We start from the raw sequence: 21,930 nt of genomic DNA, 5'->3' as shown, positions 1-21,930 counted from the left end.
CATGAGTTACCCAGACCTTTGTTTTTCCACCCTTCTTCATATGCCTTTTGCCTTTGATTGATTCTTCTTCATAACTACTCGGGGCTCCAGGGGATGAGAGCATGATGTGCAGGATATAGCAGTGAATACCCCCTTTTAAGGTGGGGCATTTCATTTCCCACCAGGGGTTGGGACAATCATGGGTTCCTTAATGTGGAGGGGGCTCATCTAGGGCCCATAGGAACCAGGGTGATGGCCATAGATAAGGGGTAGAGCTCATGTTTGGCTTTTGCCCACGTGCTAAATTTGTATGTCCTGACCATCTTTTGCATTTTGTGGTACATTTCCTGTTGAGAGTGGCCAAATTATGTTTTTTCTTTTCTTTTTAGCTGCATCAACCTCCGGGGCATTGTTCCAAGCCCGACCCAAGGTGTGGACAAGGGGAGGGGGAGACTAACCCTATGTGGACCTAGTGGACACATGTGGACCTAGATGTGAAAAGAGATGAATGGGGCTAACATGAGTGGAATGGGGTGATGTATATGGTGTCAAGAAGTGGGACCATGCAACCAAAATCAAGATTTCCCATGTAGTGCTAACCCAAAAGCTAATGGTCAGTAAAAGAGATCCCACAGGACTAGGATACAAGGCTAACCTTGAAATCTGGCAGTGGAGACAAAGAGTACAAATGTAGCCCATTCTTTCCATTGAATCCCCCCACCAATCCATGCCCAAAAATGTCCATGACAAGTAAGGAAAATTACTCAACTATACCAATGAAAAGCCATACCTTCAGGGTTAGAAGGCCCACCTTCGAACATACAATCATAACAAATGGGCAAGGGACAACATGGCTAGCTTAGGTGGCGGAGATAATTGCACATCAATCTATTTGGTGGTTGCAAGGGGCTGCTAGCTGCCGGTTGAGGACCATCTACGAGAAATTTTTCTCCTATACATACTACCCATAGGTGGTGGGTAATAGGGCCGACATGGGTAGATCTCCAACATCCTTGCGGTCCTAGGAAATCTAAAACCTAGGTTTTGTTGCGCTGGTCCTGATCTATAATGGGTTTGTAGAAATTAAAAGACCAGTGCCTAATAATGGAGTCCAGAGTGAAGATAGGAGTTAATTTTTTCTTTATTGTTACTATGAAAATGATAAATAATGTCGAAATAATATAGACAACAAATATAAAGCGCTCAAAACTTGGAATATATAGCTATTATAAACACGAATGAGTGAACAAATAATAGCCTTACTGAAAAAGAAGTGTTTCCGTGAGTTGTACCTTTGGTAAGTGGTTGGGAGTGCCCTTTGTATGTAGTATTTTTCCAGATCTGATAGATAATCTCCTATAAAAACTACAGATATGCAAAATACTTGAAATGCTTTTGTGAAATATGTGTGTTTTAAGTACAGAAAAGTAGAAGGTAAACACTCCTTGGATGAAATATAAAATTTAAGTCTCAAACCCCAAAGATCCACTAGCTAATTTAAGATAAAAATTAAAGCACAAGCTAGTAATAATATTGTTGGTATTTTTATTTTATTAAAACATAAAAATGAAAGAGCTTTGGATTTTCAAATATATTGTTTGCCACGTGTGGCTTACTTTGGCCCAATGATTTACCTTTTCTATGTGTCGGATAGTAATCACTACCCTTTCTATATCATCCTTTTGATTTGGACTAGGAAGTGAGATTGGAGTCAAAAAGACTATCACACCCACTCTAGTCTAAAATAGTTGTATTGGTTCCCAATTCCAACTAGGAGTGATTTCCTTGGAAATGTCTTCAGCCACTATGTGAACTATGGCATTGAGTGAGATCTTATCCTTACTAAATGAACCTCCAATAAATGTTTGTCCAGCAAAACAGATTTAATAACACTAAATCACCAACAAAGAAGAAGATGAGGACTAATGCCCTTATCTTATCTTCCACATGACTCGTTGCCCCTGATTGGATCAACCTAAGAAGCTTTGTGTAACTTGGTATACCTATTTTTATCTTATGAAGCACATTCTTAATAATATCTAAGAAGAAGATGGAAAATTCGACCCAAAAGAAAATGTTTGCATTCAAAAATGATAGTTCTATTATGGCATTATGATCTCATAGTTCAATGACTAAAATGGGAGGAGGTACTAGCCTTATTTAGTTTTTCTTGTAACAACGAGTTGAAAATCCTCTCGCAAAGAAAATAATTATTTGACTTGTTATCCACAACCTGGAGACTAAGTCACTTCATGAGAATTTTTTCTCACATTATAATTTTGTCCATAAGAGGGGTTCAACTTTCTTAGTGAGAGAAAAGGATTAGTAGAGATGGGTGATTTGCTTGCATGAGGCATGGATTTGTTTGAATGAGGGCTCGCTCCACCTTCAACAACTAGTTTGTGTTCACATGAGGTCAAACATCTAGCTCATTGAATCATAGCCATCTCAACATCCCCTTTGAAGGAGAATACACTTACTTGAGGGGGGTTGATTTGCTTGATGAGGCTTGATCTTCATTGTCCTTCACCAAATTGACTTGATAACACTATGCTCCTTGATTTCTTGACCATCTTCATTGTCTGCTTGACCACCAATAGCTAGATTTGACTTTCAAACAGCTAGATTCTGTAATATTCCTAACCCAGAGTATTCCTCAAACCCCAACAAAAACTCCAACCAAATATGTGCAAATGATATAATAACCCAGAAGTGATAAAATAAGAGTGGAACAACATATAATAATGTAAACCGGAAATATAAGCAGATACACAAGAAATGCAACAAGAAATGCTAAGCCATTTTATTATACTGAGCAATAAAATGAGTACAAGAGGTGATCAGACAGATGGCACCTCGACTTGCACAAGGCAAGGAAAGAAATACTCTCAGAATGACAAGAATGGCCTCTCTGCGTGGATGTTGCTGCTAGAAAACAAATGATGATTTGGGGCTACTCCCCTCGGAAAAAGTTGAAACTCTGGATTCGGGATCTACTCAAGAAACCCAGAAAAACCCAGAAAGCTTTCCTCGAATGGCCGACCCCCGAAAAACACCCTCTTGGGTTTTGCGCAGTTCCTTAATGCCCTGCGCTACCACTGAAGAAAACCCCTCTAAACTCTGCTTGAAACACTGCTTGAAACCCTGCCAAAAGTCCTCTAATGAGACAAGCGCTGGACCCCTGCTCAATCTCCCAGCATAACTCCACCTGCAAAACCCCAATCCAGCACTACAACCAAAAAGAACTGCGTCCCTCTCCAAGTGCTGCGCAGTCCTCCAAAATGCTGATGAAACTGCTGCTGAAACGCTGATAAAACTACTGCTGAAATACCGATGGAAATACCTTGCTCGAGCAGGCACTCGAAGTCCCCCAGGGCTAAGGGTGAGATCTCCGAACGGAGACACTCAATGCACTAAACAGTGCTGCAGACCAGCTAAACAGCCAGCGTGCTCAGAAGTCGAAACGACTAGCTCAAAATGCACATAACTGAATGATCCAAAATGAGGGGGTTCCTCTCTATTTTATAGCCTCTGCCTCTCACAATCCCTAGGCTCACCTCCTCCTGCGTGATTCCCCTCTTGCCATGTGTTCTTCCCTCCTGCGCAGTCCCTCCATGTGTCTGTGTGGGCCCCATTTCTGCATCCCCCTTTGGCCCCCTTGGCTCCTCCTTAAGTCACAACGTTGTGCTACTAGCAAGTGACTTTTTTTATTCTTAAAGTGAGTTATGTCCCCCCGTCCTCACTTTTTTATTTATAAATAACTATAGAAGGCAAAAATTGGGCAAAATTGAATATTCCAATTAGCCATGGCTAATTAGGAATATTACAGTCTCCCTTGGCAAAATGTTGCTTGTCCTCAAGCAACTGAAGTGATGGATGCTGCAAGATCTTCTCACTCTCCCAAGTGGCATCCTCATCCGACAAATTCCTCCACCTCACCAAGAATTCCCGGACCGTCCTGCTCCGTAGCTGCCTCTCCCTGGTATCAATGATAGCCTCCGGCTACAATACCAAATGCCCTTCGTCACCCATGGGTAGTAGCTCATCTGTCATTGTCACCTGCTGCCCCAATGCCTTTTTCAGGCATGATACATAGAAAACGTTATGAATCTTGGTGCCTTGGGGCAGCTCCAACTCATATGCAACATGTCCAACCCTGCGTATCACCCTGTACGACCCATAAAAGCGGGGCTTAAGCTTCTCAGCCCCCTTCTGTTTTAGTGACGATTGTCGGTATGGCTGTAATCATAGGTAGACCATGTCCCCTACCTCAAACTGTCTCTCCACCCGACGCCTGTCGGCCTAAATCACCTGACACATGGATTCGGGACACGTAGGATTCGAGATTCGTGGTGTCGAATTCGGACACGCTAACCCCCCGGAACAGGACACGTTAGGACACATTATATATTATTTTATTAAATATATATATATATTAAAAATTAGATATTATCATATTTCTTACACAAATTTTAATTAATGATACAAATTTATTGATTTCAAACATAGATCTTCATCTATAGCTATTAGCATGCATAGTACATACAAAATTCAAATAAATGTCAGTGGTATTGGTCACATAAATGATAAATCTATTAAAAATTTAAATCATGATTCATAATTCATAACTGAAAGACAACTTACAACTACAAGATAGTAAAATAAACACACTGACAACTGTAGTTTTCTCATTAAGTCATCAAATCAAAATGTGTTACATAGGTAGTGTTGGTGCAATGCCAATGGCAAATAGAAATAGAAAATATAAAACAACTACAGGTATACAAGCTTCAAGGCATCAATCAGCATCAGAATCAGCATCACTGTCCCCATCATCATGGTCCCCACCGCTCTTCTCTGCATCCTCCTCCTCCCCTGTATCCATAGTCGCCTCTGCATCTGCTGGCATGGAGGTTGACCCCTCTAAGTCATCAAATCTAACAGGCTCTAGCACTGGATCATTGAGATCCATGTTGGCCAATGCCAACTCAACAGTGGTGTCCAGACCCATATCATCAGGAAAGACATCCCACATCTTTGTCTTTCCCCTCAACCACTCTTCCCTCTGCCTGTAAATAAGACAAAGGTTGGTGTGCACATACACCATTGTCTCTGCACTGGACTGCTCAAGCCTGCTCTTCTTCACACTACACAAATTCCCATATGTGCTCCAATTCCTCTCGCAACAAGAGGATGAAGTCACCTGAGAGAGGAGCCTCATGGCTAACTGCTGAAGAGGAGGGCTTGTTGCCCCATAATTTGCCCACCAAGAATAGGGCTTCTTAGCCCCCCTGTCTCTAATCACATCATAACCTCCAAATCGACCACTGCCAGTGGAAAACTCTGCAAAGGCATCCTTCACCTCAGCAAGCAATGCACTATCCTGATAAAGCCGCCTGAATGCCTCTTTCCTCCCCTGTGAGATTTCACCATCCATGTGAGGAGGGAATCTGCGGGAAGGTCCACCATTCAGCCACTCATGGCTGTAGTATTTGGGGTTCAATGAGTGAGCCAAGCAATGTAAAGGTGTACAATTCTTGTCCCATCTGCTGACAAGAATATTCTTTATAGTATCACAAAAGGCCTTTGGTGATGTCTCGTACTCGGGGCACTCACTCTGTAGAATAATGCTCCTCACAGACTCAATCATGGAATCCCATCCCTCATAAACCTCTCCTAGGATGGGTTTGTCTATATTTGCAACTCGAAGCAAAGAAATGATAGGGTCCATGATCCGAATAATTAGATCTACCCTCTCCCACCAAGCATCATCTAGCATTGTGTCCTTCACCCTTTTAGAGGCTGCCTGATCTGTCTTTCTCCAAAAAGACCAAATCTCAGAAATAACCATGGACCCAAGAGCGGTCTTGACCCCCCTCAACCTCTTCAACATCATGAATGAAGATGCAAACCGTGTATCAGCAATCTTCAACAGTGATAGATTGCTGTACTCCTTGTAGATAGTGAGGGCATTTGTATGATTTTGCACAAAGTTACAGATATGTCTTGCATCCTCAATAATGCTTCCAATCCAATGTTTTAAAACTCCGACTCCGACTCCGAATCGGCCGAGGGTCGACTCCGACTCCGACTCCGACTCCGACTCCGACTCGGCCGGCTCGATTTCAATGACTCGGTCGTCGTAAAAAATACATTAAATATTTATTTTTTATAAAAACACATAATTTTAAAGATTTTCATTCATGTTTCCAAACTCACAGCATTAGAATATAGATAGAAGACAACATATGATCAAAGTAGGCTCATGAATATATCCATTATATCAAAATGGCACCCAATGCATTGTCCAATACATACACGATGATGATATAGAGATCAAAACAAAAACACATAACCAAGGAGGCTATAAATGGCCTCTACAACAAAAGTCTGTGACCAGTACTACTAGCTACTGCTAGAGTTTCCAACATCATCTGGCTCAGTGTTACTTGGAAGTTGGGAGCAGGAGCGAAAGTGGGGAGCGAGAGCGAAACGGGAGCGGGAGCGATATTTTCAGAAGCTCCTGGTTTGGGAGCGAATCCTAGAGGAGTTCGACAACCAATGTCACTAACATCAAGGTACATAGAGGGATTGGTGCTCTTGATTAAATACGAGTTCCATACCCTAATACATGACAAAATTCAATGGAAACATTGCAATCCTCCAATCCTGAAATCCTGAAAAAATGATAAGTCTGCTGGATTTTGAATGAAATCTAAAATTCTACTTTCTCCATATGAAATCCAATGAGGCCGAAACCACTCTCAAACATCCTGAGTCATTTCATGGTAATGTTAAAAATTTAAGTAAAAGGATGAAAATGAAGATTAAGGAGAATGTCACTTTTACTTTAAGAATTTAACATTACCATCAAATTTGAATAGAATATCAATAGTAGAGAGCATTTGAGTGTGTTAAATAGGGTTTGGGAGGGGGAAATGGACCCCAAATAACATTTAACTAATTCATAAAACACATTGGGGTCCAAACCAATCAGCAAACACTTCAAAAATTCATTAAAAAAATGTCAAATCGCTGTTTTGATGGGCTTACAGGCCACTGGTTATGACTCGGCCGAGTCAATATGGAAACGGCCGAGTTGGCCGAGTCATGGCTGACTCGGCCTACTGAACCGTTTCCTCCACCGAGTCACATTTCTGGGTAATGAAACAGATCAACTCGGCCGTTTCCGTTTCGAATCGGCTGAATTTTAAAACTATGTTCCAATCCAAAGCACATCAGAAGCAATGGATTTCAGTGCTAAGTTCAATGAATGGACAATGCAAGGTGTCCAAAACACTTGTGGATATTTAGCTTCCACAATCATGCCAACATCCTTGCAAATAGGTGCATTATCTGTAATGATTTGCACACGAGAATCAACCCCTACATCTTCAACAACTTTAATAAATAACTCACCCATAAATTGTGCATCCTTGTATTCGCCAAGTGTATCCACTGCTTTCATGAAAACTGGACCATTCAAGGAAGACACCATGAAGTTGATGATTGGGTGTCGTGCTGGATTTGTCCATCCATCAGAAACAATGCTAACCGCAAATGTTGGCCATGATGCCACGATAGGCTCAAGCATTTTTTGCACCTCTTTTTTTACCTTCGTCAACAATGTGGTTCTCAGCTTCTCTGACCCAGGAGGCACATACCCTGCTGGAGCCCCTTGAGTTAGAGCTCGGCACATCTCAACAAATAAAGGTGAACGTGCAACATTAAATGATATGAAGTTTTGATAGAAGAAGAAGGCAATGGTGAGATCAAGCTCTTCCCGTCTCTCTTTTTGGAAAATCTTGTCCATTGGACCAAGTGCTCTTCTTTTTGATGCTTGTCCCCCAGTAGAAGTAGAACTCTCAAATGGAAATTTGGTGTTGGCTTTCCTCAAAAATGGAAGGGGGTCTTCATTCTTGGGTTTTTTTGATTTTGAAGCCAGTGCCACATGTTCCATACCAACATTGGCCTCCTTTTCCAATTCTTTTCTCTTTTGTGAAGTAATAGCTCTACAAGATGCCCACGGGGCTTTGGATTGACGGTGAATGGGTGCGCTGTTAAGGCACTCCTTGCGATAGGTCACCGGTTCAAATCCCCCGTGGGTACTTAGGTTAGTCTTAACTAGGGAAAAAATAAAAAATAAAAAAAATAGCTCTACAAGATCTAATCCCACAACCAGGCAAAGCCAACAAATGTGATTTCACACGGTAATATGTGCTTTTGAAAGAAATGTTACAAAAATTGCATTTCCATTGCACATTGCCTCCTCCCTTTCCCTTGTTGTCTGGCCCATCCTCTCTTGTGACATATTTCCACAATGGATATTTATCATTGTCTTTAAGTTCTCTTCCCTCAACATTACTTGCAGCAGACTCTGATGATATTGGGGGAGGAAGGGCATCTCTACCCATGACATTCTTGCCCTTCCTTTGCCCCCTAACTGCTGCCTTTGATTGAGCCATGAACACTGTTACCTGTAAAAAAAATGAACAAACTTACAAAGCATGCACAAATTTGTAAATAAAAAATGAAAATCATATACAAACTGCTGTAAAAAATGCAAAAAAATGGAGGTGAAATGCCAGTCTTAGAACAGAGACAGTTTTAGCATGTCTTTTGGAAATTCAAGGTTGCAACTTGCCAGAGTATTCTGAGAAATTCAAGGTTACAATACACATAAATTATAATTAATTTATTAAATAGATTCCACTGTCCAGATATAAAGTTATTTCATGACTTGCAGCAAAGAAGGGTTTTGATCTTGCCAAGCTCGTACAGGATTTCAGTGTATTTGGGCAGCCAAGTTTTCTCCAAGATTGCAGTTTGATCCTGTGGAAGGAGAGGCCAAGAATAGGCATTATATTCTCTGATCTATGAGAGAATGGCCACAATTCTGTGGAGGAGGGCCAAGCCTCTGTTCACCATGAAAAGGAGGTCGTAAAGCTTGGTTGCTGGCAGAATAGAAGCCCGAGTTACCTCAATACACAACCCAGGTGAGAAGGCCTTTTAAGACCGAGATATGGACTCCAACTTTACTATTTGACCAATATAATTCAATGAGTGTGCATTAATCAATTTTAAGTGTCACAGCATTCAAGATTTGAAACATTGATTCTTTGTGATCAAAATGTTTACAATGCCAAGGTTTCCATCAATCCAACAGCAATCATACCATAGAGGATATACCAAACAGCAATGCCTCAGTGTTAGAAAAGCAATTGTGATATGCGGCTATGCCAATAAATAAGATTTTCCCACTATCTTAAGATCAGAAAACTCTGTTCTGAATACGCAAATGTCTTAAATTTATTGTACAAAGTTTCTATTTAGGAAAGGTTGTATTATTCCTTCTTGGCGATAGTCTCCAAGTTGATATCTAAAGGAAAGAATCCAAGGAAGTTTCGTTATCTATGGTGTGGAGTGGTTGAATAATAGTGTGATTGGAGTGGTTTCGTTATCCAAGTAAGTTGAGGCCCTTGTAGATGGAGACCGAGGATTGTCAAAGGGCTTGACTGGTAATCCGAGGTCAGAAAAGTCTGTGGCATGGAGCTGCTCAACGTAAACTGTAAACACTGAACAATGAGATTAGAAATGCTGCAAATGCACTTACCTGGTGGACCGGTGGTCGATTCTCCTTGTTGAATGCTCTACTCCTTGCTGCAACAACACAAATCACTTGCCAACAGCACAAATCACTTGCCAAATGAAAATATTAATGAGCAAACATGCCCTTTTCATACCCGCGCTGAGCTTAGCGAGTCCTGGAAACAGGACACGTTTCCCAAAATTGCGACACGCTTTTGAAAATCGTGACACGACCTCGGATTCGACGTGTCGGAAAAGGACACGACGTGTCATATGATTTGGACATGAATCGGACTGAATCGTGTCGGATTCGCTGGATTCGGGATTTGTAGGGGGTTTAGGACGAATCCGGTGACTTAGCTGTCGGCATACAGCTTCTGCTGGTTCTGTGCTGTAGTCATGTTATCCTTGAGAGCTCGAAGAATATCTTGACTCTCTTGGATCCATATCTTGGCTCTGGGAGCCTTGCTATCACCAAACATCACGTCAGCAAAAGATAAAGGATGATACCCATATAAAGCATAGAATGGTGACATACCAATGGACATGTGATGTGAAGTATTGTAGTAGTACTCCCCTAGATGTAGCCACCTCAACCATGCTCGCTGCTGCCCACTGACATAGTTACGCAAGTAGCCCTCTAGCCACTTGTTAACTATCTCTGTCTACCCATCCGTCTGTGGTTGATAACTGGCACTCGGTGTCAACTCCGTCCCCACCAACCGGAAAAGCTCCTGCCAAAACCTGCCCATAAAACAGCTGTCCCTATCATTGACGATGGTCTTAGGAAGACCATGTAGCTTGAAAATCTCCCTGAAGAACAGCTCGACTACTTGTGCTGTTGTGTAGTGTGCGGATATGGCAAAGAAGTGTGCGTACTTTGTCAGTCGGTCAATGACGACAAAGATACAATCCTTTCCCTGTACCGTGGGCAATCCTGTGATGAAGTCCATTGAAATGTTCTCCATTTCCCCTCCGGAATGGGTAGCGGCTGCAATAAACCCGCGGGATGGCTCATCTCTCCCTTGTTCTGTTGGCAAACATCACACTCCCTGATATGCCAGAGTACGTCTTCCTTGAGGTCCTTCTAGGAGAACCTCTCTCCAATGGCCCTGTAGGTTTTGGTAAACCCCTAATGGCCTGCCAATGGTGAATCATGTGATGCCTGGAGTATCTTCTTCTTGAGCTGAGACCCCTCAGTCAAGAAGATCCGATCCCTGTAATAGATGATCTCATCGATCACCCTGAACCTGTCATCTGCCACCTGTCCGTCCAGAATCTCACATGCAAACCTGTCTTTGGAGTACTCTACTAAGAGTCGAGCCCTCCAGTCTGTATCCAAGCTCATAAGAGACAACGTGGCTGGTCTACGTGAAAGGGCATCTGCTACCACATTGTTCTTACCCTTGACATACTCAATGTCAAAGTCATATGCTTGGATCTTACTGATCCACTTCTGTTGCCTCTCCTGCAACTGCTTCTGCTCCAAAAAGAACTTGAGGCTATTGTGATCAGTCCTCACCTTGAACCTGTTCCCCACCAAATACTGCCGGTACTTAGCCAATGCATGCATGATGGCCAGCATCTCCTTGTCGTATATAGAATACAACCTCTTGTGCAGAAGGAGCTTCTGGCTCTCAAAGGCTATAGGGTGACCTCCTTGCATCAATACTGTGCTGATCACCTCTCCCGACGCATCACACTCCAAAACAAATGGCTGCGTAAAATTTGGCAATGCAAGCACTAGGCAGCTGCTCATAACCTCCTTGAGTCTGTCAAAGGCTCGCTGCGCTGTATCCGATCAACTGAATGCCCCCTTCCTCGTCAAATCTGTCAGGGGTGCAGCACGCTGTGAGAAACCTTTGACGAACTTTCGGTAGTAAGTACAAATGCTAATGAATCCTCAAAGTTCCGTCACGTTTCTTGGCTCCGGCCAATCTTTGATGGCCCTAATCTTCTCCTCGTGGACCCTCACTCCATCCACTCCAATGATGTGTCCCAAGTATAACATCTCTGTCAACCCGAACTCACATTTGGAGAGCTTGGCATAGAACTGTTGCTCCTCCAAGATGTGTAATACTGTCTCAATATGCTGGAGATGCTCCTCCCATGTCCTGCTGTAAATGAGTATATCATCAAAGAACACCAACACAAACTTCCTCAGGTGACTACGGAAGATGTGATTCATGCAAGACTGGAATGTAGCTGGGGCGTTGGTTAGCCCGAAGGGCATCACCAAAAACTCAAAGTGCCCATAATGACATCTGAAGGCGTTCTTCGGAATGTCCTACTCCCTCACACGAATCTGATGGTACCCTGATCTCAAATCAATCTTTGAGAAGAGCCGTGCTCCTCTCAACTCATCCATCAACTCATCGATCCTGGGTATGGGGTACCTGTTCTTCAGTGTCCTCTTGTTCAGGGCCTTCTAGTCAATGCACATCCTCAATGTATCACCCTTCTTCTTCACCAACACCACAGAAGAAGCAAAAGGACTTGTGCTCGGTCGGATGTGCCCAAGAGCTAGCAATCTGAATGGCCCACTCTATCTCATCTCGATAGGCCTTGGGATGCCTATAGTGGGTGGTGATCACTGCCTAGATGCCCTGCTCAAGCTCGATAGTGTGCTCAAACCCCTGATCCGGTGGCTGTCCTGGTGGAATCTCTCCAAACACTATGGCATACCGGTCAAGGATGGACTGGATCTCTGGAGGTACCGTCTGCGCTGTAGTCCCTGCCTCTGATGCACGCAGCTCCACTGCCCACTCTATGTCTCCCTTCTGTAAGACTGCCTCCATCCGATGAGCCGACACAGTCTGAGGCGGATATGTGTGTTGTCCTCGTATCTTCTCATGCCTCCCTGTCTTCTCATCATCTCGCTCCATCTCTAGGGTCTTCCAATCTGTCGTGACCTTCCCTAGAGTAATAAGCCACTGAACACCCAATATCATGTTGGTGTCTGGAATATCGACCATGAAAAAGTGGTCAGTCAATGTGTGGGTGCCCATCGTCACTGAAAGCTTTGGGACATAACGAGCACATGTCATGGTCTGATCTCCTGGCACCAATACTGAAAACCCATCGAAGCTCTCTATCTGAATACCTCTCCGCTCAACCATCTGTGTATCGATGAAGTTGTGGGTTGCCCCACTGTCAACCAAAACTGATACGCGCTGGCCACGTACTGTCCCTTGTACGCGTAGCGTCAGATACTTGGGAACTCCTTGCAACGCTGCAAGGGCCCCTCCGGTGGGTGCAAAAGATGCACCACGTGCTGGTGGTGGTGGAGGTGGCAAAGGTCCCTGTATGGCATGGCTATCTCTTGCCTCCACATCCTCCTCGTCATCCTCTTCTCCACTGCTCTCGGAGAAGACACCAATGAAATGTGCCTTGCCAGCAGCACATCTATGCCCTGGTGCCTATGGCTCTTGACATGTGAAGCACAACCGCTTCTTTTTCAGCTCCCTCTTAACATCATCGTCAATCTGCACTCGTCCTGGATTCCCCTTTGGAGGTGGAATCCTCACATCCTTCCCCTTAGACTGGAAAGTCTGTCTCTGGGGGTAAGGTGTCTGGGTCTTGGGTAAGACATCCTGTAGGTCCCGGGTCCTGCTGATAGCATCCTGAAGGGTGGTCGGTCTAGCAGATCTGACTAGACCCCGAAGTGGCTCTGCTAACCCCTCAACATACATATAGATCCTCCGTGTCGTGGATAGGTCTGGCACCATCACGGAGACCCTCAAGAAATCTGCAATGTAGGTCTCTGGGCTCCCTGTCTGTTTGAGCCTCGTCAGCTCAATGAAATGCTGCTCTAGATCCCTTCGATCAAATCGCTCCATCAGTCTCCTGGTAAACTCGGCATACGTCGTCACTGTGGAGTGCCCCAATGTAACCATCCCATGAAACCACCAATCTTGGGCCTCGCCATCCAAATGCAATGTTGCCACTTTGATGGCCTCTGCCTCCGACATCTAGTTAAGCTGGAAATAAATGTCCATCTTCTCCACCCAAGACTTTGCCGAACTGTTTGATGAGCCATCAAACGTAGGCAAGTGGAATCTACTCGCTACACGGTGGGTGTCGCCATCATGGTAATGCCGGTACCCTCTGTGATGGTCGTGGGGTCTGTTATCCCGTTGGAGCTGAACAAAATATCTGAATGAGAGGGCTTCCCTGAACTCCTGCCCATAGGCCTGATACTCTGCAAAATAATCGCCCATATGTCCGGGCTCTACCTCCTGTTGGGCTACGGCCCCCGTGTCTGCTCCTAAGAAAGTGGGCATGGTAGAGTGTGTAGGGGCATGTGAGGCCACCTGCTGTGCAGTATCATGCTGCTCTGGCAAGTGATGGGATGCACCTGATCCCTCACCAATTTGAAAAACTCGTGGGCTCTCACGCTATCTGGCCTCTACTGCCGTGAATCTCTGCCCCATCACCTCAATCTGCCTCGACAGATCCTGCATTGATTTGAGGAGCATATCTGCAAATCTCTTCCCGTCCTCGTCGGCCATCTGTTCTGCGTCCACTACTGGCTCTCTCTGTTCTGCGTCTACCACAAGCTCCACCTGTTCTGCGTCCACCACAGGAACACAGTCTCCCTCCCCGTAGGTATTCTCCAACCTACGCCCAGTGTCTCTGTACCTCCTACCTCTGTATCAAATGTAGGGTTTTTCCCTTGGTGTCATAGATTGCTAGCTCTACAGGCTGAGCCAGATCTATGCTCTCATACCACTGTAATTTTCCTAACCCAGAATATTCCTCAAACCCCAGCAAAAGCTCCAACCAATTATGTGCAAATGATATAATAACCCAGAAGCGATAAAATAACAGTGGAACAACATATACTAATGTAAACCGGAAATATAAGCAGATACACAAGAAATGCACCGAGAAATGCTAAGCCATTTTATTATACTGAGCAATAAAATCAGTACAAGAGGTGATCAGACAGATGGCACCTCAACTTGCACAAGGCAAGTGAAGAAATACTCTCAGAATGACAAGAATGGCCTCTCTGCGTGGATGCCACTGCTGTTGCTAGAAAACAAATGATGATTTGCGGCTGCTCCCCTCCTCGGAAAAAGCTGAAACTCTGGATTCGGGCTCTACTCAAGAAACCCAGAAAAACCCAGAAAGCTTTCCTCGAATGGCCAACCCCCGAAAAACACCCTCTTGGGGTTCTGCGCAGTTCCTCAATGCCCTATGCTACCACTGAAGAAAACCCCTCTAAACTTTGCCTGAATCACTGCCTGAAACCCTGCCAAAAATCCTCCAATGAGACAGGAGCTAGACTCTTGCTCAATCTCCCAGCATAACTCCACCTGCAAAACCCTAATCCAGCACTACAACCAAAAAGAACTGCGTCCCTCTCCAAGTGCTACGCAGTCCTCCAAAATGCTGATGATACTGCTGCTAAAATGCTGATAAAACTACTGTCGAAATACCGATGGAAATACCTTGCCTGAGCAGGCACTCGAAGTCCCCTGGGGCTAAGGGTGAGATCTCTGAACGGAGACACTCAATGCACTAAACAGTGCTGCAGACCAGCTAAACAGCCAGCGTGCCCAGAAGTCAAAACAACTAGCTCAAAATACACATAATTGAATGATCCAAAATGAGGGGGTTCCTCTCTATTTTATAGCCTCTGCCTCTCACAATCTCTAGGCTCACCTCCTCCTGCATGATTCCCCTCTTGCCATGTGTTCTTCCCTCCTGCGCAGTCCCTCCATGTGTTTGCGTGGGCCCCATTTCTGCGTCCCCCTTTGGCCCCCTTGGCTCCTCCTTAAGTCACAACGTTGTGCTACTAGGAAGTGACTTTTTTTATTCTTAAAGTGAGTTATGTCCCCCCGTCCTCACTTTTTATTTATAAATAACTATAGAAGGCAAAAATTGGGCAAAATCGAATATTCCAATTAGCCATGGCTAATTAGGAATATTATAGATTCTACCCAGGCTTGGATGGGATGTCACCTTGCATGGATAAGTGTTTTTCTCAGTGTTGATAATATCGGTATCAGAAAAATATCGGCGAGGGTCCAAAAAACATCTTATTGGCAATATTGGTGAAAATATCGGCAAAATATCAGCAAGCATAAAAAATACATAATATATTCATTTTTTTTCCCAGATTTTTAAACATATAAAGCAATAACAACATGAAATAAACACATTGGCACATAAATATGAAGAAAGCACTGATATATATGATATCAAATAGAAATGATACATCAAAGGCGATACCAAATCTTGCTGATCCTTGATAATTGTTCAATCAAGGACTCAAATGTGGAGAACCAATACAAAATAACATCACATATATAAAAGTATCTCATCATCATGAGTTATATGTAGCAAAACAAATAAAACTAGCAGCTATCTATCTGAAATCAGTTCCCTCTCCCCCTTTTATGTGAAAACATGATGGGCTGTTTTCTAGGCCTGCCCCTAGCAGTAGAAGGCCCTGGCCCTGGCCCTGCACCTAATGTCAAATAATGAGTGCTAGGTATGGAGATGTGCTCTCCTATATCTATAGCAGATGGTGTTGATGCTGATGCTCCCACAGTGTCCTCCTTCTCCTCCTCTGCTATCTGCTCCTCCTTATGTTGCTCCTCCTCCGAGTCCTCCTCTTGCTGCCCCTGTTCTAATGGATCATTTGGCTCTAACCATGAAGGTGACTCCTCCAAGATGGGCACCTCAGACTCCACCCTCCACTGAGACAATACATCAGTATTGTCTAAGGAAATGGCATCTGGATCCATGGGTGCTTCTATTTGCTTCACTCGAAGTCGGATATTGTAATGCACATACACTAAATCATTGAGGTGTGCGAACTCCAAGCTGTAAGAGTGTAAAAATACTAATGAGTCTTGACTCTTGACTCTTGACTCTTGACACTTGAGGGTCATAACTTAAAAATTAAAACTTACAATAAATGTAATTGCTCAACTGAAGGCTGAAGCTCAAAGTTATACTTGTTGTGCTTTTTTGAGTGTATTTTCTCAAATACACTCCATTTGCGCTCACACTCTGAAGAACTACATGTTTGACTCAAGATTCTTATGGTTAATTTATGCAAATTTGGTGCCCTTGCACCATAGCTTCGCCACCAAACATCTACGACAAAATAAATAAATCAAAAAAATCAAAAATTTAAAAAATAATTAAACTTTCAAATTAAAGTTACATAATTGAATTTTAAAAATCTAGAATTATAAATAAGGAAATTCTAAATTGAAAACTCTAATGAGTGATGACTTGTCACTTACGTGGCATGAAGAGGGTCCTTTCCCTAATAGCATCATCAAAGCCAAATAGGCCAACCCAATCTCGATAAAATTGTATCTCGCATTTGATTTTGCTACGAAGCTCAGGATCAGGTACCATCCTCTAAATATAGGAATGGAGCCCTTCCATCACCTCGCCATCAAAATAAAAGGCACATTTGTATGAAAATGCAGGGTTGAAGAAGAGTGCTGCTGCATGAATGGGTTGATGAAGCATCCTTGTCCATCAACTATCAATCACATCCCATAACATCATATGCATATCAAGCCCAATGGAACCCTTGTCTGCATAATAAGAATGAATGGCCTCCTTGGCCCTATCCATGGCCTCATATAAATAAGCCATTGCAGGCTTGTTCCCATCTACCATTCTTAGAACCTTTACTATAGATTCACAAACTGAGCACGCTTCTTCTACTCCCTGCCAAAACATGTCAGAGTACACCATTTTTGCAATGGCTCTCCCATCCTGTCTCTTGCTCTATCTACAATCATGCCACTCATCAGAAACAAACATTTGCTTCAACTCTCCCATCCTTGTTTCTAGTGTATCTCCTCATGAGGCTAAGAACAAAAGCATGGTTATAAATAAACTTGGGGATGCTCCTAGCCATATCAATCACCTCCTTGATGAAGGAGAGTTTCCCCACATCCTCAAGCAGCAAATCGATACAATGTGCTGCACACGAAATCTAGAACAATGTGCGGTGCCTCTCCATAAGCATTCTGCCGATAGACACATAATTCGCTGCATTGTCTGTTATGACTTGCACCACATTCTGCACACCAATCTCCCAGATGAACCCATCTAACAACTCATATATCATTGCTGCATCTTTGATATGTGCTGATGCATCCACTTATTTAATAAACATGGTACCTTTAGGACAATGTACTAGGAATTTTAGAAGGGTCCTCCCTTCCTATCTGTCCAACCATTAGACATCATTGTGTATCCAGACACCTCCCATGTTTATTTCAACTCCGCCAATCTGGAGTTGATGCCCTGCTTTTCTGCTTGAAGAATTGACCCCGCAACTCCTCATATGTAGCACTTTTGTACCCTGGGCCCACAACAACAATAGCATCACACATTCGATGCCAAAATGGATTGGTTTTGGTGATGCTGAGAGGCAAGTCGCTTCAGAAAAGACACCTCACCATAACTCTATTTGCTTCTTGCTTTTTTTCTAACAATTGATTTTATGGAAGGTTGTGCTCCATGTTCTGTTCGTGGAACAAAAAATGATGACCTCACATTAGCAGTAGTAGGTGATGCTGTGGAGCCCCTCCCACTACCCTCAACCTCAAAATCAGAAGAAGATATCCCGAAAGATCTACCTGCACGTTCAACCTTGTTTCTTTCTGCCTCTTCATTCTTTCTGTCTTTTTCATCAATTGCTTCAAGAGCTTTTTGTATAAGCTCTGGACTAGAAACTGTACAAAGCCCAACATCATGTCCAAGGAGTCTAGCCAGATGGTATTTCAATCGTGTAACCCCTCCTGTCATCCTGGTCCCACACAATTTGCATGATAGATATGCCTAATTTGTCCCACCATCAGGCTCCCCATACTCCCAAAATGGGTCCAAGGCTTTTGGCATATTTGTAGTGAGTTAATTCAAACCTAGGGCACCAAAAAAACAAAAAAATGAAATTAATGATTAAAGTTACTCCACCCATACACAAAAAATAATAAGTAATAACCACCTCATTTTACAAAATAGTTTTTTTGCTACAATATTTGCAATGTGAATACAATGAAAAATGGCAATAAGAGGGCACATTTGAAAGTTAAAAAAAGAAATGGAGTTTGCTGTCCAAATATGGAGAAAACCCTTGCATTGACTCATGGGCATGAAAATCATAGCAAATGGAAAAAAGAAGAAGCAAAATGTTGGTAGGCAAAGAGGCAAGCAAGAATAACCCTAAATCTATGAAAAAATCATTAACATAGGGGTTTTTAAGAACATACCTGTTAATGGAAGAAATGAAGTTTGTCTCACTGTTCTTCAATCTTTGATCGATAAAAAATTCGTAGTTGGTGGTGATAATGGCTCTTCGATCCTCAATTCCTCCTTGACAACTACCACAACGCTCTCCCCTTCCTTCTCCAACACTCAGAAAACCAAAATGAGCAAAAAAATTTCGAATTTTCCCTTTTCTAGGCACGGCCCAGCCAGACCGCCGATTTTTCCTATCGTCGCGTGATATTTTTGCGAGATATCGGCGATATCTCGGAAATGCCCCTCTAAATTTACTGATCTCCAATGCCCCTGCTGATTTGAGGAATCTGACACATGAGGTTTTTCTAGATGAAATTTATGTAACTTTTGACATAACATTTGCCTCTACGTGTCAAGTATGGACCCTAATTTGCCACCTTTTGACCTACATATGCCAAAAGGGAGGGTACAACCACCTTTAAACAGGAATATTTGCCTGACGTGTTCGCCCTTTTCCAAAATTTGTACATGGCATGTCAAATACACATTATTTTGAACACATTTTAAGCCCTTGTTGATTTTTGGTCCTGTGACCCTGTGAATTGGTAGCCATAATCTACCTTGGGAAATGTGAAACACTGCAAACTGTGAGACTGCCGTGTTTATAACTGTAAAGTGAATACTGCACCAAGGCCAAAGACATGCATACAAAGTCTATCATACATGACCATGTGGAAAAGACAGGGGCGCCCAAGACATGGGCTGGATTGGCCCTACATAGTGTGATCACCCCCACAAAACCAATGGCACCCCTAAACCATGTATCCCAAGAGATCCACCATAAGTCCTCTAATTCTATTCAAAACGAAAGGACTTGAGAGTGGGTACTAGAGGGTCTGGGCATGGCTGACCATAACAGGCCTAGGATGCTATAATACATGATCATCACATAGCCTACAAGGCTTTAGATTTGCATCTCTTTGGTCTTGCAATGGCGTTGTCAAAAAGAGAAAACATTGCTGTAGGTGCCGCTGCTGAAATGAGGGGTAACACAGCCTTTTATTATTCATTTTTTGCAAAATGTTTTCTCAAATATGAAGGAGCCGAAAGATATGTACATAAAGAGATGTTGATATTCCACATACAGGAATGAATTTTGAGTTACGGAGGAAATTTGACTTTTGCATTGTGCAAAAGCCTTCTAGATTATTTGTTTCTTTAATTCTGTTTCATTATAGGCCTTTCTCTCATGCACTCATTAGATGAATTAAGTGTTGATTGATCCATACCTTCTCTTACCCATTTTTATTTGATTTTCATAATAAGGCGATGAAAATAATTCTCGTGACAATCTTTTATTTGCTTTATTCTTTCTTTGATTTATGTTATTAAATATATACATTATTTTCTGTAGTGAAATTCTCTTAGTTTACATTATACTGTATTCTATTTTTTATAGTCTTTTTGGACATAATTTTGATTTGTTTTGTCAGCTTTTATCTCAAAAAGGATAGATTTCTTGTGGTTATTGTTTTCCTTCTCGAGTGGATTTCTGTAGGGATTGTTCTGACATTTAATGTTGCTTCTATCCAGATGAATCTGCTCGCTTTTAAAAGAATGAACTTTGAGGAGTTTTGTGCTGCTGCAACAAATGTATATCAACTAGAAGCCCTTGATCATTGGGAGGAAGTTGCACGGTCTGCATTTGCGTTCTTTGAACAACAAGGCAATAGAGTTATTTCAGTTGAAGAGTTGGCTCAGGTAGGGTTTTTGGGGTATGTGGTTTACTGTGGAAGCATTGCACTAGCATTCCAAGTAAATGATTCATTGGTTCCTTTTTGTTTCACCTGCAGGAATTGAACGTTGGGCCAAATGCCTATGCAACTTTGCATGATTGGATTAGGCACACAGATGGGAAACTCAGCTTTTTTGGCTTCACCAAGTTTCTACATGGTGTTACATGGCGATCAAATAGGGGCACACAATGCTTACGCTTCTAGTTATTTAACATTTGTGATTTTGTAATTTAAATATAGATGACTTTGGTGCCTCTTTCCTGCGTTTTTCAGTGTTTCATTGGTTTCCACAGGGATATCCACAGTAGCCTCCTTTCAGAATTCTTTATGGGAGTAATTTCATATGAATTCTGTGTTGCTTGAAATATCTACTTCCGTTTGTATTAGAGTGATTTTGTGGGGTGTGTACCTAGGAATTCCTTTGCTAAAAAATGATTTCAAGTTTGGTCATCTTCCTGCGTTGCTTGAATGATGAACTTCCCCTTGTTTTGATATAATTTTGTGTGGACAGGATAAATTTACTTGATAAATAGAAAAAAGACTATGCCAGCCGCGACACAACTAAAGCAATGTCAGCCGTATTATTCTCCTGATTACGCACCTTGATGATTTTGTTGCTGTTGACATGTTCTTCTGCCTAGCAGATATTTGACAATCCATCAAATGTTTGATTACAACTGAAGAGATTTGTCACTTTTAAGGGTTTTGTTCTTGTTACCACACAAAATTGCACCCTTGATGCAAGGTACTAAGGTTGAGTGTCACATGAAAATGTTGCCACTGTCACTTAGACAACTACTTCCCTGCTTTTAGTGTGAGACAAACCCAACAAAAGGGAGGCTTTATAGTATCACTTAGGGTTTGTAACACAAGACATGTCAAGTCTAAGGTCTTCTATGTTACTACCCAATTATAACCAGCTTAGAATGGTAAGTGAGTTGAAAAGTTGATTAAGGTGAATTCTATATTGAGGTTAAGAGTTCTTTTAGGCAAGTTTGGGGGCTTTTATGAGATAATTATCAAGTGTATTTATTCCCAGAATGTTCCAGATATGAAATCTACTCGTTGCTACTATAAAACTTTGTTTAAAGATGCATGAAATTGTAACATAAACATGTAATAACAATAGTAAGGGTCAATCTTAAAACAGTGCTAAATTTGTGGTTTTACTAGGCAAAAACAACAAATAAACCTGAAATTAATGCAACTTACAAATCTGAAAGCAGAAGGCACATAACAGCCACTGATAATGAATTGATTTGCTCTATTTAATGCGGAAATATAGGGCAGCAAGATAAACTTTGCAACACAAATGACTTCCAACTCAGCCCATGCAAAA

At 42.4% G+C, this 21,930-nt stretch overlaps 1 protein-coding gene across 1 annotated transcript in view; it reads left to right on the top strand.

Annotated features, from left to right (window-relative positions):
• Positions 1–20,798, top strand: part of LOC149230374 (CDPK-related kinase 3-like) — a 271,505-nt gene extending 250,707 nt beyond the window's left edge. The window contains exons 10-11 of the mRNA XM_089378953.1: positions 20,389–20,556; positions 20,649–20,798. Of these exons, the coding sequence (XP_089235079.1) occupies positions 20,389–20,556; positions 20,649–20,795 (315 nt within the window). The 3' untranslated portion in view covers positions 20,796–20,798. The remainder of the gene's footprint in view (positions 1–20,388; positions 20,557–20,648) is intronic.
• Positions 20,799–21,930: the final 1,132 nt, after the last annotated feature.

This window comes from Pinus tabuliformis, chromosome J, assembly GCF_031772625.1.
Source record: "Pinus tabuliformis cultivar Carrire ecotype Pingquan chromosome J, CPIR1, whole genome shotgun sequence".
Lineage (NCBI taxonomy): Eukaryota > Viridiplantae > Streptophyta > Pinopsida > Pinales > Pinaceae > Pinus > Pinus tabuliformis.
Note: the sequence above shows the minus strand (reverse complement) of the source record. Positions and strands in the feature narration are given on the sequence as shown.